We start from the raw sequence: 25,842 nt of genomic DNA, 5'->3' as shown, positions 1-25,842 counted from the left end.
TAGCCTCAGACATGGCATACCATAAATGAGGCAAAAACTGGATTACAAAAATTAGAAAACAGTGCAGATGGCTACTGTGCACTAGGTCTTGCAGCCAATTATAGTGATGCTTACTTGAAAACAACCACATTGCTTTCAGTGGGTTTTCTTTCTAAGTAATTATGAATAGGTTTGTATCCTTGGCCTTTAAAGCACAACATTTCAGTGATATCCTAAGCAGAGTTACACCCTTTGAAGCTCATTCATTTCAAGAGACTTAGAAGAAAGTAACTAGGGTTGTGAACTTCTAGATGTCCCTTTAACATGAGCTGGATTTGCAATATTACCAGGTGATCTTATTTATGACCATGTCCACTTCCACACATTAAGCCTCTCTTAAAGGGGACAACAACATTTTTCTTCTGACCATTCAGCAACTGTAAGTGTATCACTGCTTAGGACTGCACTGTTAGTTGCATTTTACATTTTACAGACTGAAGCAGCAGCTGTTCTATAAGTTAAGCTGTGCACGAGACTTCAAAGTTTCTTATGAAGCTGAGGAAATTTTATTGGAAGAAAGAAATTGGAAATGTTGTTACTGAGTTTCTCTTGATGTGAAATAATGATCACCAAAACAATTTGAAAGTATATTTTTGTAGCTAACTATATGACAGGGATGTGGAATGGTATAGTATAGTCCGATCTCATCAGATCTTGGAAGCTAAGCTGGGTGGGTGCTTACTTGGAAGGGAGACCTCCAAGGAAGACTCTGAAGAGAAAGGCAATGGCAAACCACCTCTGCTTAATCACTTGCCTTGAAAACCCACCAGGGGTCGGTATAAGTAGGCTGTGACTTGACAGCACGTTACATGCCCACAACTATATGACCAACCCCCACCAACACCTTGAATTTTTTTTTTTGCTTTCAGTAAATGAAAAAATCTAGCTGCATTATATTTCATTGCTCACCCCAAAAATATGTTTTAAAAACACATGCCATTTGTCTTCATCAAAGCTGCAACTTTAAATATTTGTCTCTGTTTAGAAAATACAAATAAGGCACTCATTAAGGGAGGAAGAAGAAATGTTGAAGGCGCTCAATAAATTTGTTAGGTGGAAGTTACTTGACCCATAACTGGGAAAAAAATAGTGATTTTATTCTAGCAATCCCTGGAGGGCACAGCCATTGCAGAGGAGGCTTTTTGATTGGTGAGAAGAGAGCTAATCACCAGCTTAATTCTCAGTATCCAGGTCTTCAAAGGATCTGCTAATAACTGTCTTGTGCTTACCCGCCCACTCTATCCCCGAGGAGCTGTGAAGAGACACAGACTGTACTGATCACAGGAATGAAATTGCAAAACAGAGGAGAAATCCCTGGTGGAAACCCTTTAATTCATCACCAGAGAGGGCAATTTGTGTTAATAGAACAAAACTGTAGTGTTTAACACTAATTGTATGGTTTGCAGGAGGGGGCAAAAAAAAAAGAGAGGAGGATAAAAGAAGTTGAGGGTTTGACTAGAACATTTTCTTTCCAGAAAAAATAGTCAGCCAAGGGATTTCTGTCTTTCTAGTCAGAGAAGGGCGACTTAAATGATACTTCCTTGGAGAAAAAGACCTGTTTTTTTTTCTGAGGAGGGGCTGATTATAGTTCATACTAGATGGCTGGCCATGTTTTGATCCCAGTGAGTCGTCCCAAATCACTAGACCTCTTCTCTCTCAAGCACACCTGGATTTTTTTTTTTATTAGTGGCCTCTTGCAGTAGGGCTGGGCCAGGGATCTAGACTGCCTGAACAGAGATATTATGTTGAATAATGGGTAGAGAAACAGGTTAGGGAAAAACAAAGGAAGTCAATACCCTTTTCAAAATATAGACTCTTTCACATATGTAAATAGATATGTTGCCCCCCCTTCATTTTTACAGTCCTGGTGGCAGGTAAACATAGGTTATTTTCTTTCATGGTTTCCATCATGTAGAGTTGCATGGCAGTCTTCATCTTGGATTCAGAATGCTGCTCTTGCATAATATCTTGGGAATACAATGAATGAATGGTTCCAAGGACCTAGCTATATATGAAAGAGCACGCTAAAGATCAAACTAGGTCCATCATCAGAAATTGTGGGGGGAGAGGGCATAAGTATATGGAGAGGATGGAAATCCTCAACATCCCAAAGCCTGAGACTCATTGGTAGGGTTGCCAACTGCCAGATAGTAGCAGGAGATGGCCTGCTAATTCAACTGATCTCCAGCCGATAGAGATCAGATCACCTGAAGAAAAATGGCCGCTTTGGCAATTGAACTCTATGGCATTGAAGTCCCTCCCCTCCCCAAACCCCGTCCTTTTCAGGCTCCGCCCTAAAAATCTCCCGCCGGTGGCAAAGAGGGACCTGGCAACCCTACTCATTGGCCTGATGATATCATGGGTGTAGGACTTGATGACATCACACTGAATCGCAGTAGTAATAGTTGTACATCCACACATGGCTACATATATACCATGCTTTGATCATGAAAATCTGAGATTTGTAAATTACATTGATAGGATTGCCAACCTCCAGGTGGTGGCTGGAAATCTCCTGCTATTACACCTGATCTCCAGCTGATAAAGATCAGTTCACCTGGAGAAAATGGCCTTGTTGGCAATTGGACTCTATGGCATTGAAGTCCCTCCCCTACCCAAATCCCGCCCTCCTCAGGCTCCGCCCCAAAAACCTCCCACTGATGGAGAAGAGTGACCTGGTAACCCTATACACTGACCAGAGTCACTTCTGACAATCTAGAATTTATCTCCTAATACAGGTAAACAGATTTGTGTGGTTACTGTATAGTGGGGGGAAAACACTCTGTACATATGCAGTGTTTTCAGATTTAGAAAAGGGATTATTTTTGGTTTATAAATTTAGATAGTCCCAAAGACCTTATTTTTTTGTAGTGAAATGTAGTGTGATTTAAGACTGCCAGATCTTTGGCTTTCTGTAGTGATTTTTGTTTTTTCTGGAGTAAGAGGTTCTTGAGTTTAAACTGGTGTGAACATTATAACCTCTTCCATTCATAAACCTCAGTCCCAGATTCCAAGGGAGGTGAGGACAGGAGCTTGACAAGGATTATTCACTGGTGATGAGTGAAAGGAATTCTGCACATGCTGTGTGCCTTAGTTCTTTCCCAGAGGCATGTTACAACATCGTGGCTTGCAGTTAATGATTAAAATCAGATGCCAGAGTGAGTGAAACTGGGTGCTCATTTTTCTGTTTCTGTTCCCCGCTCCATGATCTCATAGAGTTTTATGGCAAATTTCACACTGAAAACAGAGCCAGTAATCCCAAACTATATAAATCTCACTCCAGTTTCCTGCCCAGTATTCTAGTTTCTGTTCCCCCCTCCATGATCTCATAGAGTTTTATGGCAAATTTCACACTGAAAACAGGGGGGCATTTTTCACGGTAAATTTTGCTTCTGTTTTGCCACGGACTAAAAAAAACACACGATTTAAATGTTTTTTTCATGGCCGCGATTTATCCCCGTCAATTATCTGTAGTTTTGGTTTTTCATGGGAACAAAGTATGCTGTATTTGACAACGGTTTGGTCTGTCCCTTTTGCAGGAGGCCTCCCCTTCCAACAGGCTCATTGTTTATGCCTGCCCCCAGCTCCGCCCCAACTCCACCCAGCAGATTACCTCATGCGGTTCACCAGCTCCAGCGCAAAAAACAAGCACCAGTCCCTCTGGCCTCCTCCATTTTTCTTCCACCCTCACTCTGTTCTGCTTTTGGAACAGTCAGATTCCAAATGGGGGGGGGGCAAGGCAGCGCTTTCCTCAAAGCTTCCCTCTATTTTCTATAGGTGTGGAACCCATTGCCCTTTAATGATAGACAGGATTGGGGGGGGGGGCAGGGAATCCATGTGCCCAGAGAAGTGTTTAGCTGAAAGTGGAAATGGGGGGGGGGGAGAGGAAAGAAGGCCCCTGGATTGCGCGCCGGCCATGATCCGGCCACATTGGACTGTGAGAGACAGGAGGACTCCTAGCTTGCGCGCCAACCCCGATCCAGCCAGTGTGCATGGCGGGCGGGGGAGAGGAAAGAAGGCCCCTGGATTGCGCGCTGGCCATGATCCGGCCACATTGCATCATGAGAGACAGGAGGGCTCCTAGCTTGTGCACCAGCCCCGATCCAGCCAGTGTGCATGGCAGGGGGGGGGGAGAGGAAAGAAGGCCCCTGGATTGCACGCTGGCCATGATCCGGCCACATTGCATCGTGAGAGACAGGAGGGCTCCTAGCTTGCACACCAGTCCCGATCCAGCCAGTGTGCATGGCGGGGGGGGGGGAGAGGAAAGAAGGCCCCTGGATTGCACGCCGGCCATGATCTGGCCACAGTCCATCGAGAGAGGGGGGGGATAAGAGCAGGCTGGCCGCCCCTCTTCAGAAGAGTGATGGGAGGGAGATCTGCCTTGGGGTTTCCACTCTCAGGATGCACATTTTCCCATCCGATTTCTCAAAAATCCCCCCTCCCCTCTGGGGCAGAGGGGCCAACAGCCCCTTCCCTTGAACATCCCCCCCCCACAGGTCCAGCTGCCCTAGACTAAGCTGCCACCACCACCACCCCCAGCGCGCGAGGAGCACATGGCGTGGCCCCGCCTGTCTCCCCCTGGAGCCTTCCGTCCGACATCCCCCTGGGCTTGGAGGTGTGGGCCCAGCTCCAAGGCCCATCCCGGGCGAGGGGCGGGGAAGGTGTGCGGGGATGGAGGGAGAGAAGTGCCAGGATTCTAGGCAGGCAGGCAGTCAGTCAAAGGGGCAGTATTCTTGTCCGAGCGCAGAACTCCCCCAGCCAATCACCGTTCTTGGGGGAGGAGAAAGGAGACGTCCCGGGGAGCAAAGCAAACATTTTTTCATGGACATCCGCGCAACAAAACACGCTTCCACAGGAAAGATCGTCTCAATAGTGGTTTGGATTGCCTCTCTTTTAACCCGGCTTATTTTGCTCAGGGGGGGAAATCACGGATCTGCAGTGAATAACCAAAATTTGACTCTGACGCAAATCAGCGTCGAAACAGCAGCAAATCTCCGTGAAGAATACCCCAGAGCCAGTAATCCCAAACTGTATAAATTTCATTCCAGTTTTCTGCCCAGTATTCTAGTTTTGCACTGTGGACAGCAAAGGGCTGAGAGAAAAAAGTTTTTGTGGAAAATAAGATGAGAATTAATTTGGTCAGGAAGTTGTTAACTGATTCATTTCCAGCTGTCTTGTAGCCCCCATTCCTTCCCAGCCAATCCTTTTGAAATCCTGCACATTTCCCCTAATACCTCTACAACAAAAAAGGCTATAGACTTTTCCTTTTAAATTAAATATGGGAATTTACAGAGGAAGCATGGGAATCTGAGGGGGCTTTGCCCTCATAGCCTCCCTGTAGCAAAAATAAGTAGTGCTACTATCAAAGTTCTCAAATAATATAAATTGGGTAGAATACAGAGGTTTTAGCAATTCCATATGCCAGTACAATAACTTTGTAATTCTAATTGTATTTTTAATTGTTGTACTTTTAAAATAAAATATGCCACAGTTTTGTTTTTCGCACAGATTTTGGGTGTTTTTGTGCTACTGCAACAATCAGACTGGATTCCCACAACATATTCAAAAATTTTACATCCCCAATTGTCTCATATTATTTTCTTACATTTTCTTCAGACCACATTTGTGTTCAGTAAGGCACAGAGTGAACTCATGCACACATATATATCTAATAATATATAAAGCCTACACCCAATGGGAAACAGACCCAAAGGCAGTGGATGTTGGGAGTAAATATTAAGTAAGACTAACTGAGATTCAGCTTTCTGACAGAAATCCGCTTTAGGTCTCTAGCATGAGCGACAGCATGATGTAATGGTGGACTAGGCCCAGAAAGACCTGGGTTTGAATTCTTGCTTGAGAAATGAAATTACTTCAGCCAGTCATTCTCTCTCTCAATTTAACTCACATAGTTGTGAGAATAAAATGGAAGATGGGGGAAGGGGCAACCTGTATGCGGTTTCTAGATAAAGAACAGTATGGAAGTGTAGTGGATAGAACTGACAATGCATTTCTCCTGTAGGTTCCAATGGATTACTAAAAATAACCCCCCTAAAATGTATAGGTAAACTTTTTGAAGAAACAAATTAAATTAAATTCTCATACAGGCCAAAATACCCATACCAATAGCTACCACCACTGAGTAATGTCACAAACTTACTGGCAGGCAGGCAAGCTGTTCAACAGCACAGAACTTGGTGGGAGCCAGACAGCTATTTTAATGTAGCCATTCCCCCATTTTGCTTCATTATGTTCCAGGTTTGAAGAAATGCTGCTCTTTTTATTCTTTGCCATATTTATTCCCTGCTGGACCAGCGGATGGCTGCATGCATCAAGAGGCCCTAATTACATTTAGGCACAATTTCCACACACACACACACGTAAAGCAAAGTAGATTTAATTACTGCCAGCCATTCGGCTCATAGCATGACAGCCAAGGATTTTCTCGGATTATTCTCAACAGGTGACATTCAATTACTACTTGCTAGGGCAAGGGTGAGTGGAGGAGAACCTGACTGGATTTCAAATGAGGGCAGTGAATCATCTTTAACAAATCAAATATATGATAAAAGATGGTTCTATGGGCCATTACAAAGACAAGTGGTAAATTGGTCAGGAGAACACAAGTAGTTTAGGATGTATTTATGAGTAAATTTGGAGCTCATTGTCCATGGAACACAATTAGGCATTGCTTCTTTGGTTCCATGTGGAAAACTATCAAACCACTGAACACTTGGTTTCTGTAAATGCCTGGATGATTCTGTTTATGTGGTTAAGTGATTTCAACATATGACCATTAGCAGTGAGGAAAAAGAGAAAGTTATTACACAATACCCTCAAGCAGGAGGGAGTTGAGGATTTGATTAAAAAAAAAATTACCTTGTACACATAAATGCGGGCTAAGGAGGCCAAGAAACCCTGGTTGTGCAGTGGTTCCCATTGAATTCGCTGTGACAGACTTAATGGGCTGTTGTGACATATGGCATGGAGCAGAGGAAACACACCTTCTCCCCACTCAAGTCTACTCTCTCTTCCATAAAAAATGAGCAGCTGTACTCACTCCATAGTGAACAGTAAACCTCTTCAGTGTCATGATTAGGGCACTTGCTGACCCAAAGCCCTGGCACTACATAATCAGGCATTTAGTCTCATAGACTCCCATTGGAATTTATCTCCATGGACACCCAGAGAGACACATTGCCAGGAATGCAGTTAGGTAATCGCATAAGACAATGCCGTAATATGTATTACTTCACTTAAAGTGTAAAATGAACATTCAACAAGTTTGTCTCATGCCACCTCATCTTCTCTGAGATAAAGACATGTAGGATAATCTGATCCAATCCATCTTTACTCAGAAGCAAGCCCTTTTGTGTTCAAAGTAAGTTAGGCGCTACATACTGTCGAGTATTGCACTATTGTAACCATTCACCTTACCTTATCCTGTCATCCTGATCATTCCTACAGGATTCTATTCCACTCCATCTAGTCCAGTTCCGGATATGCAGTTTGCCTCTGATGTTCGGTTTTCATGTTGGTCACCAGCTCTCTTGCCTCACCACCACACCAAAAAAATGTGTGGCTAGGACCCTCAAGAAGTATACAGATATGGTGATGGCAGTGGTGTGCTGCGAGGGCAGAGGGAGGGAACACAGGCAGCTGCTGCTTCCAGGTGCTAGCTGCAGCCTGAATACAGGGACTCACTGCTGAGTCCTTGAGCTAGAACCATGGATTTTCAGTCCTGAAGTCTTGGCTAGATTGCAGTAGATTGCACTAACTGCTGCAATACACAAATGGCTTATTCTAATGACAAGGCAGTGCAGCAGTCTTCTTGCTACAGTTTGTTGTAGTGTTAGATGCAACAAAATGCTTGAAGCAGCGTAGAGCAGCATGGTCCTCCATTTTATCCTCACAGCAACTCTGTGAGGTAGGCTCAGCTGAGAGAAAGTGACTAGGCCAGGGCCACCCAGGAGGCTTCATAACTGAGTAAGCATTTGAAGGTGGATCTCCCCAATCCAATTCGTCCTCCTATTTTTTCAACAACTCATAGATTCCAGATATTCACTGGAAATGGTGGAAAGGTTATTTAGTGGCTACTTGGTTTTTTTTTTTTTTTTTGATTGACAGAGTCAAGCAGAACATGTGTGCAGGATAGCTGTCACGGTCTCTGACATAATTATGGTATTTTGTGTACATATGCAGAATTAATTCCATGTAGAGCTTGAACACAACATACAAACTGAACCGCAAACTGCAGAGGTTTGTGTAATGAAAAGCCTGGCCACAGCTTGCAAAATGCAAATGTCCTTAGAACAGGCTGACTGAATTCTCTCAAGGTCTGAATTCTTTCAGGAGCTAACTAACTTACCCTGGTCTTGTCCTTGAAGGGAGAAGAACAGAGTCATTCTTCACTATCTGCCAGAAAGGTGTATCTGAAATTACCCTTCCTGATTCAGCTGCCAGCTGTCAGCTGCTCATATCTCAAGAGCAGAAAAGTCCTGCTATCCCCAAACCTTGAGAAGGTCTACTCAAAGACCTCAAGGCTATAAGTGCAGTAAGCTTCTTGCTTTCTATAACCTTGCTGAAGGCTATGTTTCCTACTGACCAGATGGTTACATGTTATAATGTGAGCAATAATTGTGTTTTATGATTTATATAGTTATATATTGTATTGTAGATTTCTAAATAGTCTCATTTAATGCGTATTGTACTGAAGATGAGAATGGTATGAAAATTGAGTATATGGAGTGATCATGGAGCTCAGAAATGATTGTTTATACTTTAAGCAAAATAGACTGAAAGGAAGCCCATATTTGGTCATGGGGAGAAGCTAATAACCTGAACAGCTGCAACTGTACATTATTGCGCTGTCATGTTATCTGAAAGTGGGAGGAAGATATCCCTCCTAATGGTAAAATCAACCTTCTTAATGAGTCTGAAACAGTATAAATACAGCCACAGTAAGCCCAGAGAATCAGAACCTTCCAAAGGCTCTCAAGAAAAGGCTGACTGGTATGTATGGCTTAAATACATTTAGACTTTATGAATTAGATACTTTGAACTGAATCAGAATAATTTGACTGTTATATTTTAGAAGTAGGATTTTGAAACTGAATAGTATGTAAGACTTGCTTGCTTTTACTTCATACATTGTAAATACATACATTGTACTTTGACAAGAGTTTTTATAGAAGTGTTAAAGACTTGATAATCTGCATTTACACATATTTTACTAGAAGTATATCAATAAAAAGACTTGCTTTTTAAAAGTAGGTAAAGTTGTTGAGTCCTGCTTACTCAATGACTGGCTGAATAAGATAACTTCACTTCTCAGTAAGTGATACATTCTAAGAGCCTGTCATCTGAACAGCACGACCCGCTTCAAGCAGGATTCTCTTAAATTGTAAATTCCATTGTTCAGTTAAAGCGTAGCTTGAGTAGTTTTCAGGGCTTCTGTGCACATGGAACTCTCTCATTTGGAGAAAGAACTGTCACTTGTGTATGTGTAATCTTCCACTTTGGGAGTGGCATTTCTGTGGATCAGGTCTGATGGAACTATCCATTAAAAATCTATCTCAGACTTACATCAGTGATCTTGAGGAAGAGAGAGAGATTCAGCATGGCCACAGAGGAAAAGAGCAGATGTGCGTAGTACACATGAAGCTGCCTTATACTTCATCAAAGTCAGTATTGTCTACTCAGACCGGCTGTGGCTCTCCAGGGTCACAGGCAGCTGTCTTTCACATCACCTACTTGCCTGGTCCCTTTAACTGGAGATGCCGGGGACTGACCCTGGGACCTTCTGCATGCCAAACAGATGATCTACCACTGAGCCACAGCCCCTCCCAATATGTTTTGTATAACTCAAATCTGGGAAGTTCTTGATTGTAGCTACCCCTGAGACTTTTGTGCAGAGTACTCTTATAATTATTAAATTAAATTTATTTTCCCCCTTCTTATCAATAAAAACAAAAATGATACAATAATGACAGGAGATTTCATTTTGAAAATAGCTGCTTAAGGAGATAACTGTTTTCCCCCTGTGTACGAAATTAATGCTAGAAAGTTTCATATCAGGGACCCAATGCCTATGCCACTGATAAGGAAAGTCTCTTAAATGTGTATATATCTCTCTGTCTTTCCCAGTGAAACATCTCAAAGATGTATGCACTGAAGGGAGATGGATATGTACGGAGTTTCACTTGACCTTTAAATTACCTTGCTCTTATCATCACTGTATTATCAGCAGCTCTATAGAGAAGGAATGCTTGACTTGGAATTAATAGTTTTCCTCTTTGCATGCCGGTGACAGAGGCCTTTTGAATACCACAGACAGTGTATGTGTTTTGTGGACAGATACGATCTTCTGAGAAGGTGGGTAAACCAGGAGGGATGCTAAGCACCGGGCTGTGTGTCGCTTTTAGTTCCTTTCGGCTAATCCACACATGGGGTTTATTGTCAGTGGCAGAAGAGAAGAAAAACCTAAAATCTTGTCACCTTTTCCCCATCCAAGAGAAGAAACTGGAAAGGAAACAATAAGTATGCAATTAGTTTTGTGGAGCAGACTATACGGAGAGGAGGGGGGGAGATGTCTCCCTAAGCTGCTGTGATGGAAATCAATCAAGTAACAAGGCATGTGAAAGGTTATCAGGCTTGTAGGGATTGTTGGGAAATGATACTAGAGTTTTCTTTTGTTACTGCTGCCAGTGCCATTTTTTTTCTCCCTGTGGTTCTTGACAAGAAATCCATCTCATTTCTATTTCTCCCTTTCCCACAGGTGCAGCATATGTGGTTCTCTCTTCCTCCGTTTTTGTCTCACAACAACCTGAGCTGGCAGCCATGTGGGGTTCTACTGCCCCTGCCCCAGAACTGGTGGCCAGGTGGTTGTGAGCTTGTAGACATTCTTAAGATGGTGGATGGGTGGGCATGTGCTGAATAGGCATTTGAATGTGGGTGTCTCCCAGTCCTCAACTGATACTCTAGCTATTACACCACAAACTGTCTTCGGTCAACTAGATGTGACAACATCCCTAGATTGGACTTGGGGATTCCATTTCCATTTTAAAGTCTAAGGTGGATAATTTAAAAATGCTGCACAACATGGTGCAATGAGGTTTCTCCACACACCTTTTCAAGTGCTGAAATGGCTGCACCCCCACCCCCGTCATGTCTACTTTGGCTCATTAGAGTGAAGAAGCTGAATCCATGTTATCTCTTGAGTTATTGAGGAGATTGCATAGTGAAGATTGACTCCTAGCACCAACTCCAGATTACCTGGCCACCGGCAATGAAAATTGTCAAGTATTTAACAGTAAATAGCTGGTGGGATGCATTCAGCTCAATGGGTCACAAGTACTTGTGAAGGTCTGGTCTAGCATTTCTGCAACACAATAACAATAAGACTTATTGTTATGACTTGTATCTTCAAACACTTGCAGGCTGTGAGGGACAGGAGGCTGTCCTGCCTAAAAATGTGCGTTGGCTAAAGTCAAACCAAAAAACCCATGAAAAAACCTTTTCGGTATTTTCTGGGCTTTTTTATACTGAAAAAAAAATGGTGGCAATTAAAGGGAGCCGAAAAGTGGATTCAGAGCCCAGTCTTCAGCTCTGTGCGTGTATTTTTTGGGTTCAGGTTTAATAAGCCTCAATTTTTTAAAAAATCCAGGGAAAGCTGGTATTGCTATTCGGCCTTTTTCTGGCTTTTTGAAAATTTCCAGGTTTATTAAACCGGAACTAAAAAATACCAAATAAATAAATACATATTGTCGAAGGCTTTCACGGTCAGAGTTCATTGGTTCTTGTAGGTTATCCAGGCTGTGTGACCATGGTCTTGGTATTTTCTTTCCTGACGTTTCGCCAGCAGCTGTGGCATGCATCTTCAGAGGAGTAACACTGAAGGACAGTGTCTCTCAGTGTCAAGTGTGTAGGAAGAGTAATATATAGTCAGAAAGGGGTTGGGTTTGAGCTGAATCATTGTGCTGCAAAAAGTATCAAAGGTAATGTGCTAATCATTGTCCTGTAAGTATCAAGATAATGAGGGTGTGGTATGTTAATATGGAACCATTGTATCCTGAAGTGATCTGTTAATGTGTGAAACCCAAGGCTAATCTGCATGGCTATTGTGGACTGTAGTCCTGATTGGGGAGGGGCACAGAGTACACAGAGAGAGATGCTGCACATTTGGTAGTCCTCTCCGGCAGTGCGTCCAGTGTGGAGGCCGGGGGATCAAGGGGGGAGGGCAGGCCAGGGGCTCTCCGGTGGCGCATCCAACGCGGAGGCTGGGGGATCGAGGGGGGAGGGAAGGCCAAGGGCTCTCCGGTGGCGCATCCAGCGTGGAGGCCGGGGGATCGAGGGGGGAGGGAAGGCCAGGGGCTCTCTGGTGGCACATCCAGGGCTCAGGTCGGGGGATCCATGGGGGGGCAGAGCAGGAAACCTCCTGCGGCGCGTCCAGTGAGCAGGCTGGGGGATCCATCGGGGGAAGGGCTGGGCAGGGAACCTCTGGAGGCGCATCCAGCGTGTAGGCCGGCGATGCATGGGGGTCGAGCAGGGGGAGGGCTATGCAAAGGCGTGCTCAGTCTTCCCAGCAAAGCCTGGCTAGCGACATCTAGCTCTGTGGAGCTCCTGGCCTAGGCAGGTGGGTCGCGGGCTGGATAAGATGATGTCGCGGGCCATTTCCAGCCCTTGGGCCGGAGGTTCCCCACCCCTGGCTAAAAGAGAGAGAGTGTGTGTTCAAAACAAATTACAAATTGTTCAGCACAAGTAACTCTGTGTGTGGAATTAGTGAGCTGGCAAGAAATACAGGAGCTCTTGAAGTATTAATTGTATCTATTTTGAAACCTAAGGTGTAAGAGGGGACCCCTCCTATTCCCTCTCCCTTGGTAACTGTGATGTTGCCCCATGGTAATGGCATATTCAGGCTTAAAGTATGCTGCCACATGACATTGTGGATTCCCAATGGTTGTAGTATAATTGTTGAACACTTATGCCATCTGCCACATTCGCAGCTTGATGATCAGTTTTCCTTGTGCTTATCCAAACTCCTAGTCACTGAGCAATTATTAATTGTACCTGCTTTCTGGCTCTGCAGATAAGAAGGAAAGGTCGGCAGACACTTCACAGTGTGTGCATTTTTATAAAGTCAGTAGGTGAAGGGCAGGGATGGGGTAAGGAGGTGGAAGTATTTGCTGAGAGATGAGAACAGAGAGCCAGAAATATCTGAAATGTTCATTAATCAAGGAAAGATCAGAGGTGAGTGTGTGTGGGTGGGTAGGTGTGGGAAATCCCCACATTCATTAACGAACTTATTCAGGCTGAGGAAAGCAAAAAGAATACACTAGCCTTTAGAGCTAAGAAAAATGGCATTTTGCTGGATATGGTTTTTTGTAGTAAGTAGGGTTGTTGAAAGTGCTAGGAACAAATTAAGCAAAGGAAAGTTTACTTAAATATAGTGGTAGGAAATCCTGCAGAGATCTGTCCCAATATGCCTAATTGTTTTCATGGAAGTGATATTATCTTCTTGTCTGGTTCTCACCCTGGTGCAAGAGTTGACAAGCTCTAGAGATACAGCCGTATTCAGCTCTTCAGAAAAAAAGAGACTCCTTTCCATGATACTGTTGTTGTTTTGACAAAAGGGTTGTTTGAGAAAACAGGTCAATAAAATATGGTTTGGGGCCAAACTGGAAATTATTGATTAAGACATAACTGCTGCCAAAACAATGACCATGAATCTACTTCCCCTCCCACTCCATAGTGTCAAATAGAATTTACCTTATTACATGACCACACTCTTCCTCATCCTTTGCTAACAGCAGCTGGTGATATGGAACGAGGGCAAAATGTGTCAAAATGTCCTGGGTGTTATAGAGAAAGATGGAGGTGTATGACAGCCATTTATAGTAACATTTAACTGGCCCTTGGGTGACGTGTTTTTCCTCTTCTACAAGTTCTGCCATGATTTGAAAGAGTCTTCCAGCTAAGGCCCATTGAAAATGAAAACATTTACTTGTGTATTCCTAGGGCAATAGCAATCTAGCAACCAACTGTCTCCCTTCACCTGCCACCCATTTGAGATAGCAAGCTTAAACAGTGGAGGTCTGTGTGGTATGGAGAACAACTACCAGCATTTAAAATATAAAAAGGATGTATTGAATAAGAAAAATCCACACACATACTCTGCACAGAAAAAGATCGAGCAAAGAATACAAAGAAAAGATGCAAACACACAGTCCTGTGTCCCTCAGCCCTATACATGCCCTAGCTGATCTTATTCTAAGGCAGGCTCTTTAAAATTAAAAGTTAGCATTCTAAACGTTTCCCATTACCATGAAGTATTTATATGGGCTGCTGACTCTTTGTTAGCTCCACATGGCAGTGGCAGCCATCAAGATGGAGCTTAGATGTTAGAGCTTTTTCTTCCAGAGAATATCAGCCAAAAATGGATCTCACAAAATGGATTTTGTGCCCCTCATATCTACAGAATGTATTTCCTCTGTTTGCCCACCTCCATGTGGATCATTCCTTCTCTTCCTGTCCTTTCCAGGAAGAGATACCATCTGGCATTTGGCATCCCTAAGTCATCCCCACCCATGCAGTTGTGGTGGTTTGTTAAATCCAACAAACTGTTAAATAAAGGAAAAAACTCTCTCTCTATGTATTTGTACTTGCTTCATGAAATGTGATTCAACCTGCTGTTTAGTTGGCTGGGTAGTGTATAATCGCTTGGATATCACTTGCTGAGACTCATTGGGGAGTTAATGTTCTAGGTTCTTCAACAGCAACTTAAAAAAGTGAACTTTACAATGGCTAAAAAGCTGAACTTTACATCCTAAATATTAGATAAATATGAAAATGGAACTTTCATATCCATTTCGAAGTTCAAGGCATGAAGCTATCATATCCTATATAGAATGATATCCTGTATAGAATGATAGTTTTGTTTCCATGTTGCTGGAGAAGTCATATGTATGTTAGATGTGTCTGCATGAATGAGGTCCACACGTATCCAAATTCACAGTGGGGAACCAAGCATAATAGAAAATCTGCCACCATCTCTCACTCATGTTCTAAAGGGGCTGCAGGTTTAGGTCCTAATACCCAACAAAGACGAAAGACATATACACTTCTAAGGGGTCTTTAAAACAAAGGGACAAAGATCTGAGGCAGGGGTGGAAGGAATACAAAGGCAAGGATTTAGCAGAATAATCTGAGAAAGTTTAATAAGGAGGCTTTGGGGTATAAACATGTAGACAAAGTAACATTCAAGTATGTTACAGCACAGACTACTAAAATGCCTGAAATACCTGCACACAGTCTCAACCATACTCAAACGCTTGTACAATAAGAACCTTGGCGCACAGAGGATTATAAAGGGAGAGATGAAACAGCTGGGAGACTGGAGGGATGCATTACCAATCCTTTTCTGCATGGGAAAGTTGTCTGGCATAGCTTACGTTCAGGCATCCAGCGATCCCAGCAAACCTCAAACCTACACAAACCAAAAGGTTCAGAGTTCTAAGAGGGATTACTTCATGAGACAGCCAGGTGACCTACTGTACAATGATCCAGGCAACAGGCCAAAGGCAATACAGAGAAGAAGGCAAATCGAGTAGGACTGGGTGCAGCATGTGTGCTTTACTTTAGCATTTGGTTGGAGGCAGATAGTAGGTCTGAACAGAACTGAAATGTCTTGAGATATATTCCTTTTTATAACAATCTATACACCCTGCACGTACAAACCATCTGTGAACTGGATGAAGTGCAACTGCATGATGCTGGGACATTATTGCAGTGGCCACTGTCCTGAAAAAGTCTGGACTGATTAGGAAGGTGCCTAGTCCTCTTGGTTTTCAGGAGACTTTACATGGCAGAGGCATTAAGGAGTGCTTTTTAGAGTGGCCAGAGAAAATTAGTTTTGATTTGTGTTGATTTGTGTTGCCTCTTTTTAAATGATTTTTGCTATTGTAAACCACATAATTTCTCTTCTTGGGAGAAAGACTGAGTAGAAGAATTCTAAATTTTAAAAAATTGAATACAATGTGAAGGCGGGGATGTGCAATTGAAGCTAGGACCCCTCCCACCATAATAGCAGAATGCATGATGTAATTTCTAGTATTGTAAACAAGACCAAAACCAATCTGTCTTATGATGTGCTGGTGATATTTAGTAGAGCTAAAGATTAATGAAAAGCAATCTCAGAGAGAGAGAGAGAGAGAGAGAGAGAGAGAGAGAGAGGGAGAGAGGGAGGGAGGGAGGGAGGGAGGGAGGGAGGGAGAGAGAGAGAGAAATGGTTGAGGAATAGAAATTTATCCAAAGTGAACAATTGTCAGATACAGCCAGAATTTTTTAAAAAAGACTAACAGATGGGTAGGGGTGGGTCATGGCACAGTCTTGCAATATCAGTCTTTTAAAAGTCATTTCGGGGTGTACCTGAAAGAAAAGCTGTTCAGACTTGCTTTTCTTTCATGGGCCAGAAACTGGAGAAGTCATGTGCAAATTGGGTATCACCCAGACAAGAAGAAAGCACTGTGTGCTGAACAAAATAGTAAGGCAGTGGGCAAGGTGGCAGTGGGAGGAATAGATATGAATGTGACAAGAATAGCCAATATGGCCAGGATGGCAAAGGGAATGAAATGGAAATGGGCAGGACACAAAGGTGAGTAGCTAACAGATGGATATTCAAAACCATTGAAAGGCAAGAAAAGTAAAACAAGATTCTGACCAGTCAAAGAAAAGATGGAGAGGTGACCTTTGTAGTTGTATAAGTAAACAGTAGGTACAGAATATGCAAAATGGGTAGCAAGGAAGCAGGAGGGCAGGTAATATTCTGAATAATAAAACTGCACTTAGAGAATGAATAAGTGATAGTGTCGCAAGGTCGGGCACTCGGGCCCAAATATCCTTGTATCTGAAAGTCCACAGACAGCTTGTTCAAGGAAAGGAGGCCAGAATAGGGAAGCAATGCCTGGAATTTTGGGACAAATTGTATCCTTGTCTCATCTCACAAACCCTTTGGCAGCAAAACTGTTTAAACTTCCACAGCAGAAGACTGGAACAAAAGTTGAATGGCCTGCCACAAAAACTGCAGGCAGTACAGCATCAGGTCTGGTCTGTGTAGTTGCAGGGAGAGCTGATAACCATGGGACAACACGTTCAGGGAGCGATGATTGTTCTCTCTACCATCTTGGAATGCCTGCAGAGTGACTTCAGTGTCTGGAGGGGGAGTAAGTTCTGACCCCGCAGCTCAGCTCAGCATTTCTCTATACTGTTTTTAGCTATTGTATGTGCTTCTTAATTCTGCTGTGCTGGAAATGGTAGCAGTGTTTCAGAGTCCCTGATTACAACTGGTGGGATCTGGTGATGAGAGGGGGAAACATGAGCTTCGGACATCCATTCTCATATTTCATCTGAACTACAAGTCATGTATTTATAGTATCTGCTTCCTGCTTTTCAACCATACTGGTTCTTAAAGCAGTTCACAATAACATAATTTTTGGTAGCGATGGGACCCTTTGAAGTGTGTTTAAGCAAAGGATATGATGTTTTCTCAGCACAGATACCTTGCTGACAAGTAGGGTTGCCAGCTCTGGGTTGGGAAATACCTTAGGGTTTCCAACCACCAGGTAGTTGTATCAAACAATAGTACTCAGCTCACAAAATTATGCAAAGGTGCAAATATACACAAATACAAATAGCCAACAGTGACAAAAATACAACAATATATACACAAGTAACAAGGATAGAACAAAAGGGTGTAGCTACCATGCTACCACTAGAGATGGTAAGTTTCAATTAAGTACATATTCCAAAGGTAAATATAAAGTCTTTTCTTATGTGTCTTTCAGGAATCAAAAGATGAAGTGTGGATCAGATAGAAAGAAAATGGAAGCGCCTTCTGGATGATTTTTGATGCTTTCACTGTCATAGGACAGCTTCTTCAGCCATCTGCTTCATACACGTTGTTTTTCCTTATACAGATGTACAATATTCTTAACCAAAAGTCTTTTCCTTCTAGGCTCCAAAAGAATTTTGGTTAAGAATATTGTACATCTGTATAAGGAAAAACAACGTGTATGAAACAGATGGCTGAAGAAGCTGCCTATGACAGTGAAAGCGTCAAAAATCATCTGGAAGGTGCTTCCATCTTCTTTCTATCTGATCCATGCTTCATCTTTTGATTCCTGAAAGACACATAAGAAAATACTTTATATTTACCTTTGTAATATGTACTTCATTGAAACTTACCATCTCTAGTGGTAGCATGGTAGCTACACCCTTTTGTTCTGTCCTTGTTACTTGTGTATATATTGTTGTATTTTCGTCACTGTTGGCTATTTGTATTTGTATATAATATATTTGCACCTTTGCATAATTTTGTGAGCCGAGTACAATTGTTTGATACAGCTTGTCTATTTAGTATTGGTGCTTTACCTTTTGCTAACCACCAGGTAGTGGCTGCAGATCTCCTGCTATTACAACTGATCTCCAGCCGATAGAGATCAGCTCACCTGGAGAAAATGGCTGCTTTGGCAACTGGACTCTATGGCATTTAAGTCCCTCCCCTCCCAAACCCTGCCCTCCTCAGGATCCGCCCCAAAAATCTCCCACCGATAGTGAAGAGGGACCTTGGAACCCTAAAATAACCTGGAGATTATTGGGGTGGAGCTAGAGGAAGGTATGATTTGGGGAGGGGAGAGATTTCAGTGCCATAGAGTCCAATTGCCAAAGCTGTCATTTTCTCCAGGTGAACTGATCTCTATCGGCCGGAGACCAGTTGTAATAGCAGAAGATCTCCAGCTAGTATGTGGAGGTTGGCATCCCTAATGACAAGGCTTTAAAAATTCATCTTTGGGCTGCCAGATACTATTAATGGTATCAAGTGAACTCAGTCTGATGACCAAGTACTGCAGCACCTGACTTTGTACCCCCTTAACAATGGCAGTTTGGCCCAAATTGGATGCAGATTAGGGCTGCCAATCCCACACTGGCAAATGTTGGGAGATCTGGAGGGAAGTGCCTGGGAGGGGTGGAGTTTGGTGGGGGTGATGCCTCTTCCTCCATGCCCCTCTAGGAATTTTCCCAGTCACTATGATATTTACTACTGGATCTTTAAATTTCTGTTAAAGTAGCTGTGTGTGTGAGAGAGAGACAGAGAGAGAGAGAGAAGGAACTGAATCACAGTGGGAGGTAGGGTTGCCAATCTGGACTAGGAAATTCATGAAGATTTTGGGGTGGAACCTGAGAAAGGTGGGGTTTGAGGAGAGGATGGATCTCAGTGGAGCATAACGCTGTAGAGCCATTTTCTCCAGGGGAACTGATCTTTGTAGTCTGGAGAACAGTTATTATTCTGGGAGATCTCTAGGTCTCACCTGGAAATTGGCAACCCCAGTGGGGCAGTCCATTTCCTTCCCCCCCAAAAAAACCTCCTACCTGCTCTCAGTTTCTCTTTGCCCCCATTTGGAAAATGTAGACTCATTTTCTTTATTCTTTATAAACAACCGCTTGAGGCAGTGGGGATTTACATTCGGAAAATGGTTTTAACTGTCACCCCTATCCTGATCCAGTTTGGCCCTCCCCATGTCTGCTTTCAATAAAAAACAATTGCTAAAAATCATGGAATTGCAACCTTGTGCTGTCTAGTTGCGCCCTTAGGTTACAGTGCACCTGACCAAGTGGGCTCTGGTTGACAAAGCCTTAAGCTACTGATTAGTTTTAAGGTACCACAAGACTCGTAGTTGTTTGTTCCTGTATAAAATCCTTAAGCTGTATTTCTGAGAGATACATCATAAAAGCGTAACCAAATGTTTGAGTCCTTGTGTACAAAGTGCGCAACCTCCAGTTCACGAGGGGAGACATTTGTAAGCAACGCTCCCTGACTGCATACAAAATCTACATTAAACAAGGAAGACTTGATCTAGTAGCGATGGAAGGAGCTGGATGTACGCATGTTTTCTCTTTATTATTCTAGGTAAAGCAATGCCTTGGGTGTCCAATCAGGAGATCTGCCACACTCTGTAAGTGGCATAAAATGATGAAGAAACCCATTTCCCAAAGGAGCATTGGTCAGCAGTCATTTAGGAAGAATAAACTCAAAATACAATCTTGGTTAAAAATTTTTTTGTTTGGTTTGGTTTCCTTCGCCGTAGCTACCCTGGAGGGCCTGTTCCAAAATACACTCTTTGTTGTTTTCTTTTAAGCAGTGGGGATGTATGTTTGAATGATGCAACAGCTATGAGGCATAGGGAGAGGGGCCAGAGAATCACTGTGAATATGTCAAACAGGGAAAGAGTAGGTCTTTTCTCAGAGAGATGTCTTCCAAAGGTCTTGCATCCGTTTTTTTGTGGCTTTGCATTCTGAGGGTACCCTTCTGTAATGTACATTCTCCTGCACAGATCTCCAAAACTTCAAGCATAGCTCTCATCCTGATTTCTTTAATGGACTGGGCTTTCCCCCTCTAGTTTCAAAAATAGCCTTTTAATAGCTGTCAGAACTGAAGATTGACCCCAAATGAGTAAATCGGACTGTAGATATACTTGAGAAGCAACTTAATGCAACCCAGTGATCGGCACACCATTTGGTTTTGTTCTCCATAATTTGCAGTGAGGCTAATGCAGAGGGCCACATGGAAGCCCATTTAAATTGCACGGGGTTGTAATGAGGCACTGACAGGAGGCTTCTCTGCATGGTAACTCATTGCAGATGCAAGGCTCGCTGTGGGGAAACAGCTATCGTAGGGAACACTATAAAGGCACTTCCGAGTGATAGCAGTGCACATATGTCAGCACCTAGTCTGACAGTCTGTGTGGTTCTACCTAAACAGCCTGCTTTCAGAGGAAATTTTGACTGTTACCATGCTTCTTTTTCAACAGGTATGGCCCAGGCTAGCCTGATCTTGTCAGATCTCAGAAGCTAAGCAGGGTCAGCCCTGGTTAGTATTTGGATGGGAGACCACCAAGGAATACCAGGGTTGCTGTGCAGAGGAAGGCACTGGTAAACCACCTTTGTTAGTCTCTTGCCATGAAACCCCCCCCAAAAGGGGTCACCATAAGTCGGCTGCAACTTGATGGCACTTTACACACACACACACACACACACACACGTCTACCCAAACACACCTTGTTGCATTATTTTAGCCTCAGAGAGAACTGCTAAAGGCGACATTAGAGGCAGTCTGCTTGAAGTGGTAAGGGAACAGGTGAGGAACCCCTTTTCTGGGCGCCAGGCTGACTGGCACCCCCTCACGCCTTCTACTCCCTTCCATCTGTTCTAGTTAATTCTGGATGGATGGGGTATGGTAATCTGTTGCTACCAGTCTGGTTTGCGTGTGGGGGTTCTTTAATTGAGGCCCCAGACTACATTCTTCTCCTTTTATTTCCCTTGCAGCACCTGTTTTATTGCTAGTATGGGCTGCCAGGATGAGCCACTGAGCCTGAGTAGTTAAAACACCTCTGCACAGTTTTAAAAGCAAACAGTTACATTCAAAACATGAAAAAGCAAAAAGTGCCAAAAGTTGTTAGTACCTTTCATAAAAGAAGGCAGCTCAAAATGAAGGAAAGTTTGCATAATCAAATCAGGCGCAAAGTTATTGGGTACCAAAAACCAGCGTAACGGAATGAGCAGCTCTGTGCAACTGCACAGAGCAGCTGGTTAGTTTGTGCTGGAAGAGGTGGGATGCTGCAGCTGATGGATTGGAATTTAAACTGTGTGCTGACACTCAGCAAATAAAAACAGTGGGGTTTGGGTCAAAAGTGAAACGCTGGACAAGCTGGGTTACAAAAAGTAGCCATGCAAAGAACAGCAACAGAAAATTCCCTACTGCATCTAAAAGTAGTTCACTTACAAATTCCCAATCTAGCCCTTTAATCCTGTCTTCTGGACTCATGTGCCCTGTGTTAGGACACAAACTCAATCACTGGCCACCCACAACTGCTAAGCACATCCACCTGAACTCCTTGGGAGGAGAGCTTTACAGATTTTGTGCAGTGCCCAATTGTGGTCTCTGGTTGGGGTTCCCTCTGTTAAGATAACATGGGGTGAATCGGGGGCTAGATTCTAATACAAGATGGCACTGGCAGGAAGATAAGGATAATCACCTCCTCCTAAAAAGTACATGGCCTCCTGGCTAGGAACCAAAATGCCAGAGAGGCAGTTCTGAGAGTCTAGGAAGTTCAATCCATGAAGAAAAGGGAGGAAGGGGCCAGGAGAATCAGCAAACAATGGGAAAATCATACTGAATCTGTGCATCCATGCCAGCAGGACTTAATTATCACCTAAAACATGCTAGGAAGTGGTAAGTAACAGAGACTTTTGAGAATCTTGCAGTTATGTAGCAATTGTTCTTTCTTGTTTCCTGGGGATTGTGTTGTCCAGCCACCATGGCTAGTCATGTCTATGTTCCTTCTCAGTTTGGAGCCCTCTAGCAGAGTTACTGTCTGAGCTGCAGAAAGGCTGCGTTGAAGGATCAGGCACTGATGGAGTAGTCAGAAGCGATCGAAGTCATTTCCACACAGATGTCACATTGATCTTCACATTGGGAAAGAAACAGAATGGCCATTTGTAGCAAAGCAAGCAGAGGGTTTGAAGCAACGTAGAGGGTTTGCTTCCCTTTTTTTTGTCTGTCGCCATTAAACCCTGAATGCAAGTAAGCTTCCAACAGGCACTAATGAAGACAACAAGGAGCACGGCCACCTTTGTGGGATCAGAGCCTGGCCACATGGAAGAGCACAAACTGAAAATGGAATACCATTACAGCTCCTTACAACAGATGGGCAAATTTGGCCTATTTTCTTTTTTTTTAATGCTACCTTTCTTGGACCCTCATTGCATAGTTAAATAGTACTATTGATGCTCATTGTTTGGAAGAGGAGCATGCCTATTATTTTAGGTGCTGTGGAACACAGGCAGGATGGTGCTGCTGCAACCATCTTGTTTGGGGGCTTCTGGAGGCACCTGGTTGGCCATTGTGTGAACAGACTGCTGGACTTGATGGGCCTTGGTCTGATCCAGCAGGGCTTTTCTTATGTTCTTAAGCCCTTAGATAAAGTATTGTATGATGTCTGATATTTCCCCTCCTGTCCCTAATGCAGGGGACAAGTTGGTGTTCAACCTTAAAAGGAAAATTATGTTGTAAACAAGCATGGCTGCTTTCATTTCAGTTATCTCAGTCTTCAAAGCAAATATGGTATTCAATATGATTTACATCTTCTCTAGTCCCCTTGAATGTGTCCAGGGAGCCAAACGTGATGTTCACAATAGTGCCCTGAATGTGGAGATCAACATTCATTCTGCTACCTCTATGTCCAAGAGAATTTTTGTATTCCAAAATGCCTCTTGTTAGTTGTCAATAAAACTCTGCTTCAGCCTGGACATCCTTTTGAACTTGGTCCAGCCTAATGCCTTTCTTGGGCATTCAGCACTCAGTTTGCCCTTATCAACGTGATGGAGGTTTCTGACTTTACTATTATTGCTCAAATCCTGGTATACTATCTGTCAATACTGAAAGCCTCTTGAGTTTCAAAAGTAGTTTGCCTTATGGCATAGGAGTCTGCTTTCAAGAAATAAGCTCTCAAGGCACGTTTGAGTCCACAATGTTACAGAAAGGTTGGTAGCCCCCTGGGAACATTAGGAGCGTTATCTAGTTCAAATTCTTGTTCTCCTAGCCAGGCTGTCTCTTTTCAGCCGCAGTTTTCAAAAGAGTAATAAAGGGATACCAGCTTTTCAAACAGGAAACTAAAAGCACCTACTATTTCAGATAATAAAGGTTTCCAAAGGCATCCAGTTGACCATTTTTTAAAAAGAATTGAGGAACCCCAATATTAATGGTGTATAAAATATGGATAGAATTACTAGAACAGTCTTCACATAAGTAGGCAGAATGTTAATGCATAGGCAAATGATAGTTAAACACTAAATTCTATTGATTACAAAATGTAATTTGCATTTTAAAAGGGTAAAAGCAGAAATTGTAAAATTATAAAAATGTGAAGGGTAACGTAATGGGAAAAAAACATTCACACACTGAGCGGTGCATGATGTAAATCCATGAATTTTTATAAGGTTTACATGTGTTTCAAGTATAGTCCTTTGTCAAAGGCAATTTTCAAGGTGACCTCTGGCCAGATGACCCTAAATGGAGAAGCATGAAATTCTGCCTAGATGTCAGAAGTTCAGAGTACTAAGTCACTTCCTACTACCTTCTCCCTTTTGTAGAAAGTACAAAGAGATCCAAATTTAAGCATCCCAGTGGATTGAAATCCCACAGGATGGCTGGCAGATGTGTCATTGAGAGAAAGATTTAGCCATTGAGGGAAAGATTTAAGAAAGCCAATCACGAGAAGCAATGCAAAGTAATGCAATTCATGACTTTTGGGAGCCTCCTGGCTTAAGTGATGCAGTGTCACCACCTAATGAATAATTTGTGTCTTAATGTTACTGTGGTTTGAAAGCCCACAATCATGCCCCCATTTACAATACTTAACCTCTCCTGGTGTGAACTATGTATTCTATGATTTTCATGATTAAAACTTTTCCTTTTCTCCATCCTGCCCCACCTTCTCTAGTGAACCTCGTAAGAAGAGCAAAAATAGGTGCATAATTTTTCTTCTAAAAGCCTGGGAGAAGGTATTCATGTGTTTTTGTGTGAGCCATCCTTACATGCTCCAGATAATGGTTCATTGCTCTTCAATCTATTTCTGTATGTTTTTGCTACTTTTAATACAGGTGGCATCTTACTTTATGGGAAACATCTGGGTGCTTAGATATGATTACCATTATACCCAGCATGCCATACCATTGTCCCTATCACCACTGTGAGGCTCTCCCACCCCCAAGACGGGCTCCCAGACTTCTGACATCCCACCGCCAAAGAGTTTAACTCACCATCCTCAGAACTGAAAAGGAGAGGGGGTTCTGCCCCCTCATAGGGTTGCCAACCTCTTATCGGTCTACATCTGCACTTCGTGGAAATCTTTGTGGGACCATTGTTGACTATGTACACTTACCTTTATAGGTATTATTGAACACTTACCTTTTGAAGGATTGTGTAACTTTTGGACCACATATGTTGGTCTTGGACTGCTTGTTGGTGATGCACATATCTATGTTGTGTATGTCATATTTGTTTTTATAAGTTGTTTTGTGTTGTGTCATTGTGTAGCATTATATAATTTTTTGCACTTTGGTTATATCTTTTTGCATCTATGCTGATTTCCAAACCTCAGGTACTAGCATAGAGGTGCCTTTTCCCTACATACAACCTCCAGGTATTAGCAGGAGATCTCCTGCTATTAAAACTGATCTCCAGCCGATAGAGATAAGTTCACCTGGATAAAATGGCTTTTTTTCTTTCAACTATGACATTGAAGCACCTCCCCTCTCCAAACCCCTCCCTTCTCAGGTTCCACACCAAAAACCTCCCGCTGGTGGTGAAGAGGGACCTGACAACCCTAGCCCCCCAGGTCGTCTTCCTTCCCCATACTGACTGACTGACTCTCTCTGTCTCTCCTTGCCCTACTCCATCCCCTTGCTGCTCAGGGCTGCCTCTTAGCCTCTCCCATCCTGGCCTTCCCCAAGTCCGGGGAACAGCCTTCTGACTATGCCCCTCCTTGTTGCTTACTGGCTCCCGGCCTCATTCTCAGCTGTGTTAGAGCAATCTGCCTGGATCCCGCCCACTTCCTTCCCCCAGCCTTCCTTGCATGGGTGAGCTTGGCCCATGGTCATACTCAGCTGGAGCAGCTGGGGTGGGGTCAAGTTGGGGCTGAGAGTTGGCTCCCAACAATCACATATTCCATGCACACAGTTTATGGTACA

General features: G+C 43.2%; 1 protein-coding gene across 1 annotated transcript in view; it reads right to left on the bottom strand.

Moving 5' to 3' along the window:
* ATOX1 (antioxidant 1 copper chaperone) overlaps positions 1-23,173 on the bottom strand; it is a 250,087-nt gene extending 226,914 nt beyond the window's left edge. The window contains exon 1 of the mRNA XM_056866918.1: positions 23,167-23,173. Within this exon, the coding sequence (XP_056722896.1) occupies positions 23,167-23,172 (6 nt within the window). The 5' untranslated portion in view covers position 23,173. The remainder of the gene's footprint in view (positions 1-23,166) is intronic.
* Positions 23,174-25,842: the final 2,669 nt, after the last annotated feature.

The sequence above is a fragment of the Euleptes europaea genome, chromosome 1 (genome assembly GCF_029931775.1).
Source record: "Euleptes europaea isolate rEulEur1 chromosome 1, rEulEur1.hap1, whole genome shotgun sequence".
NCBI lineage: Eukaryota > Metazoa > Chordata > Lepidosauria > Squamata > Sphaerodactylidae > Euleptes > Euleptes europaea.
Note: the sequence above shows the minus strand (reverse complement) of the source record. Positions and strands in the feature narration are given on the sequence as shown.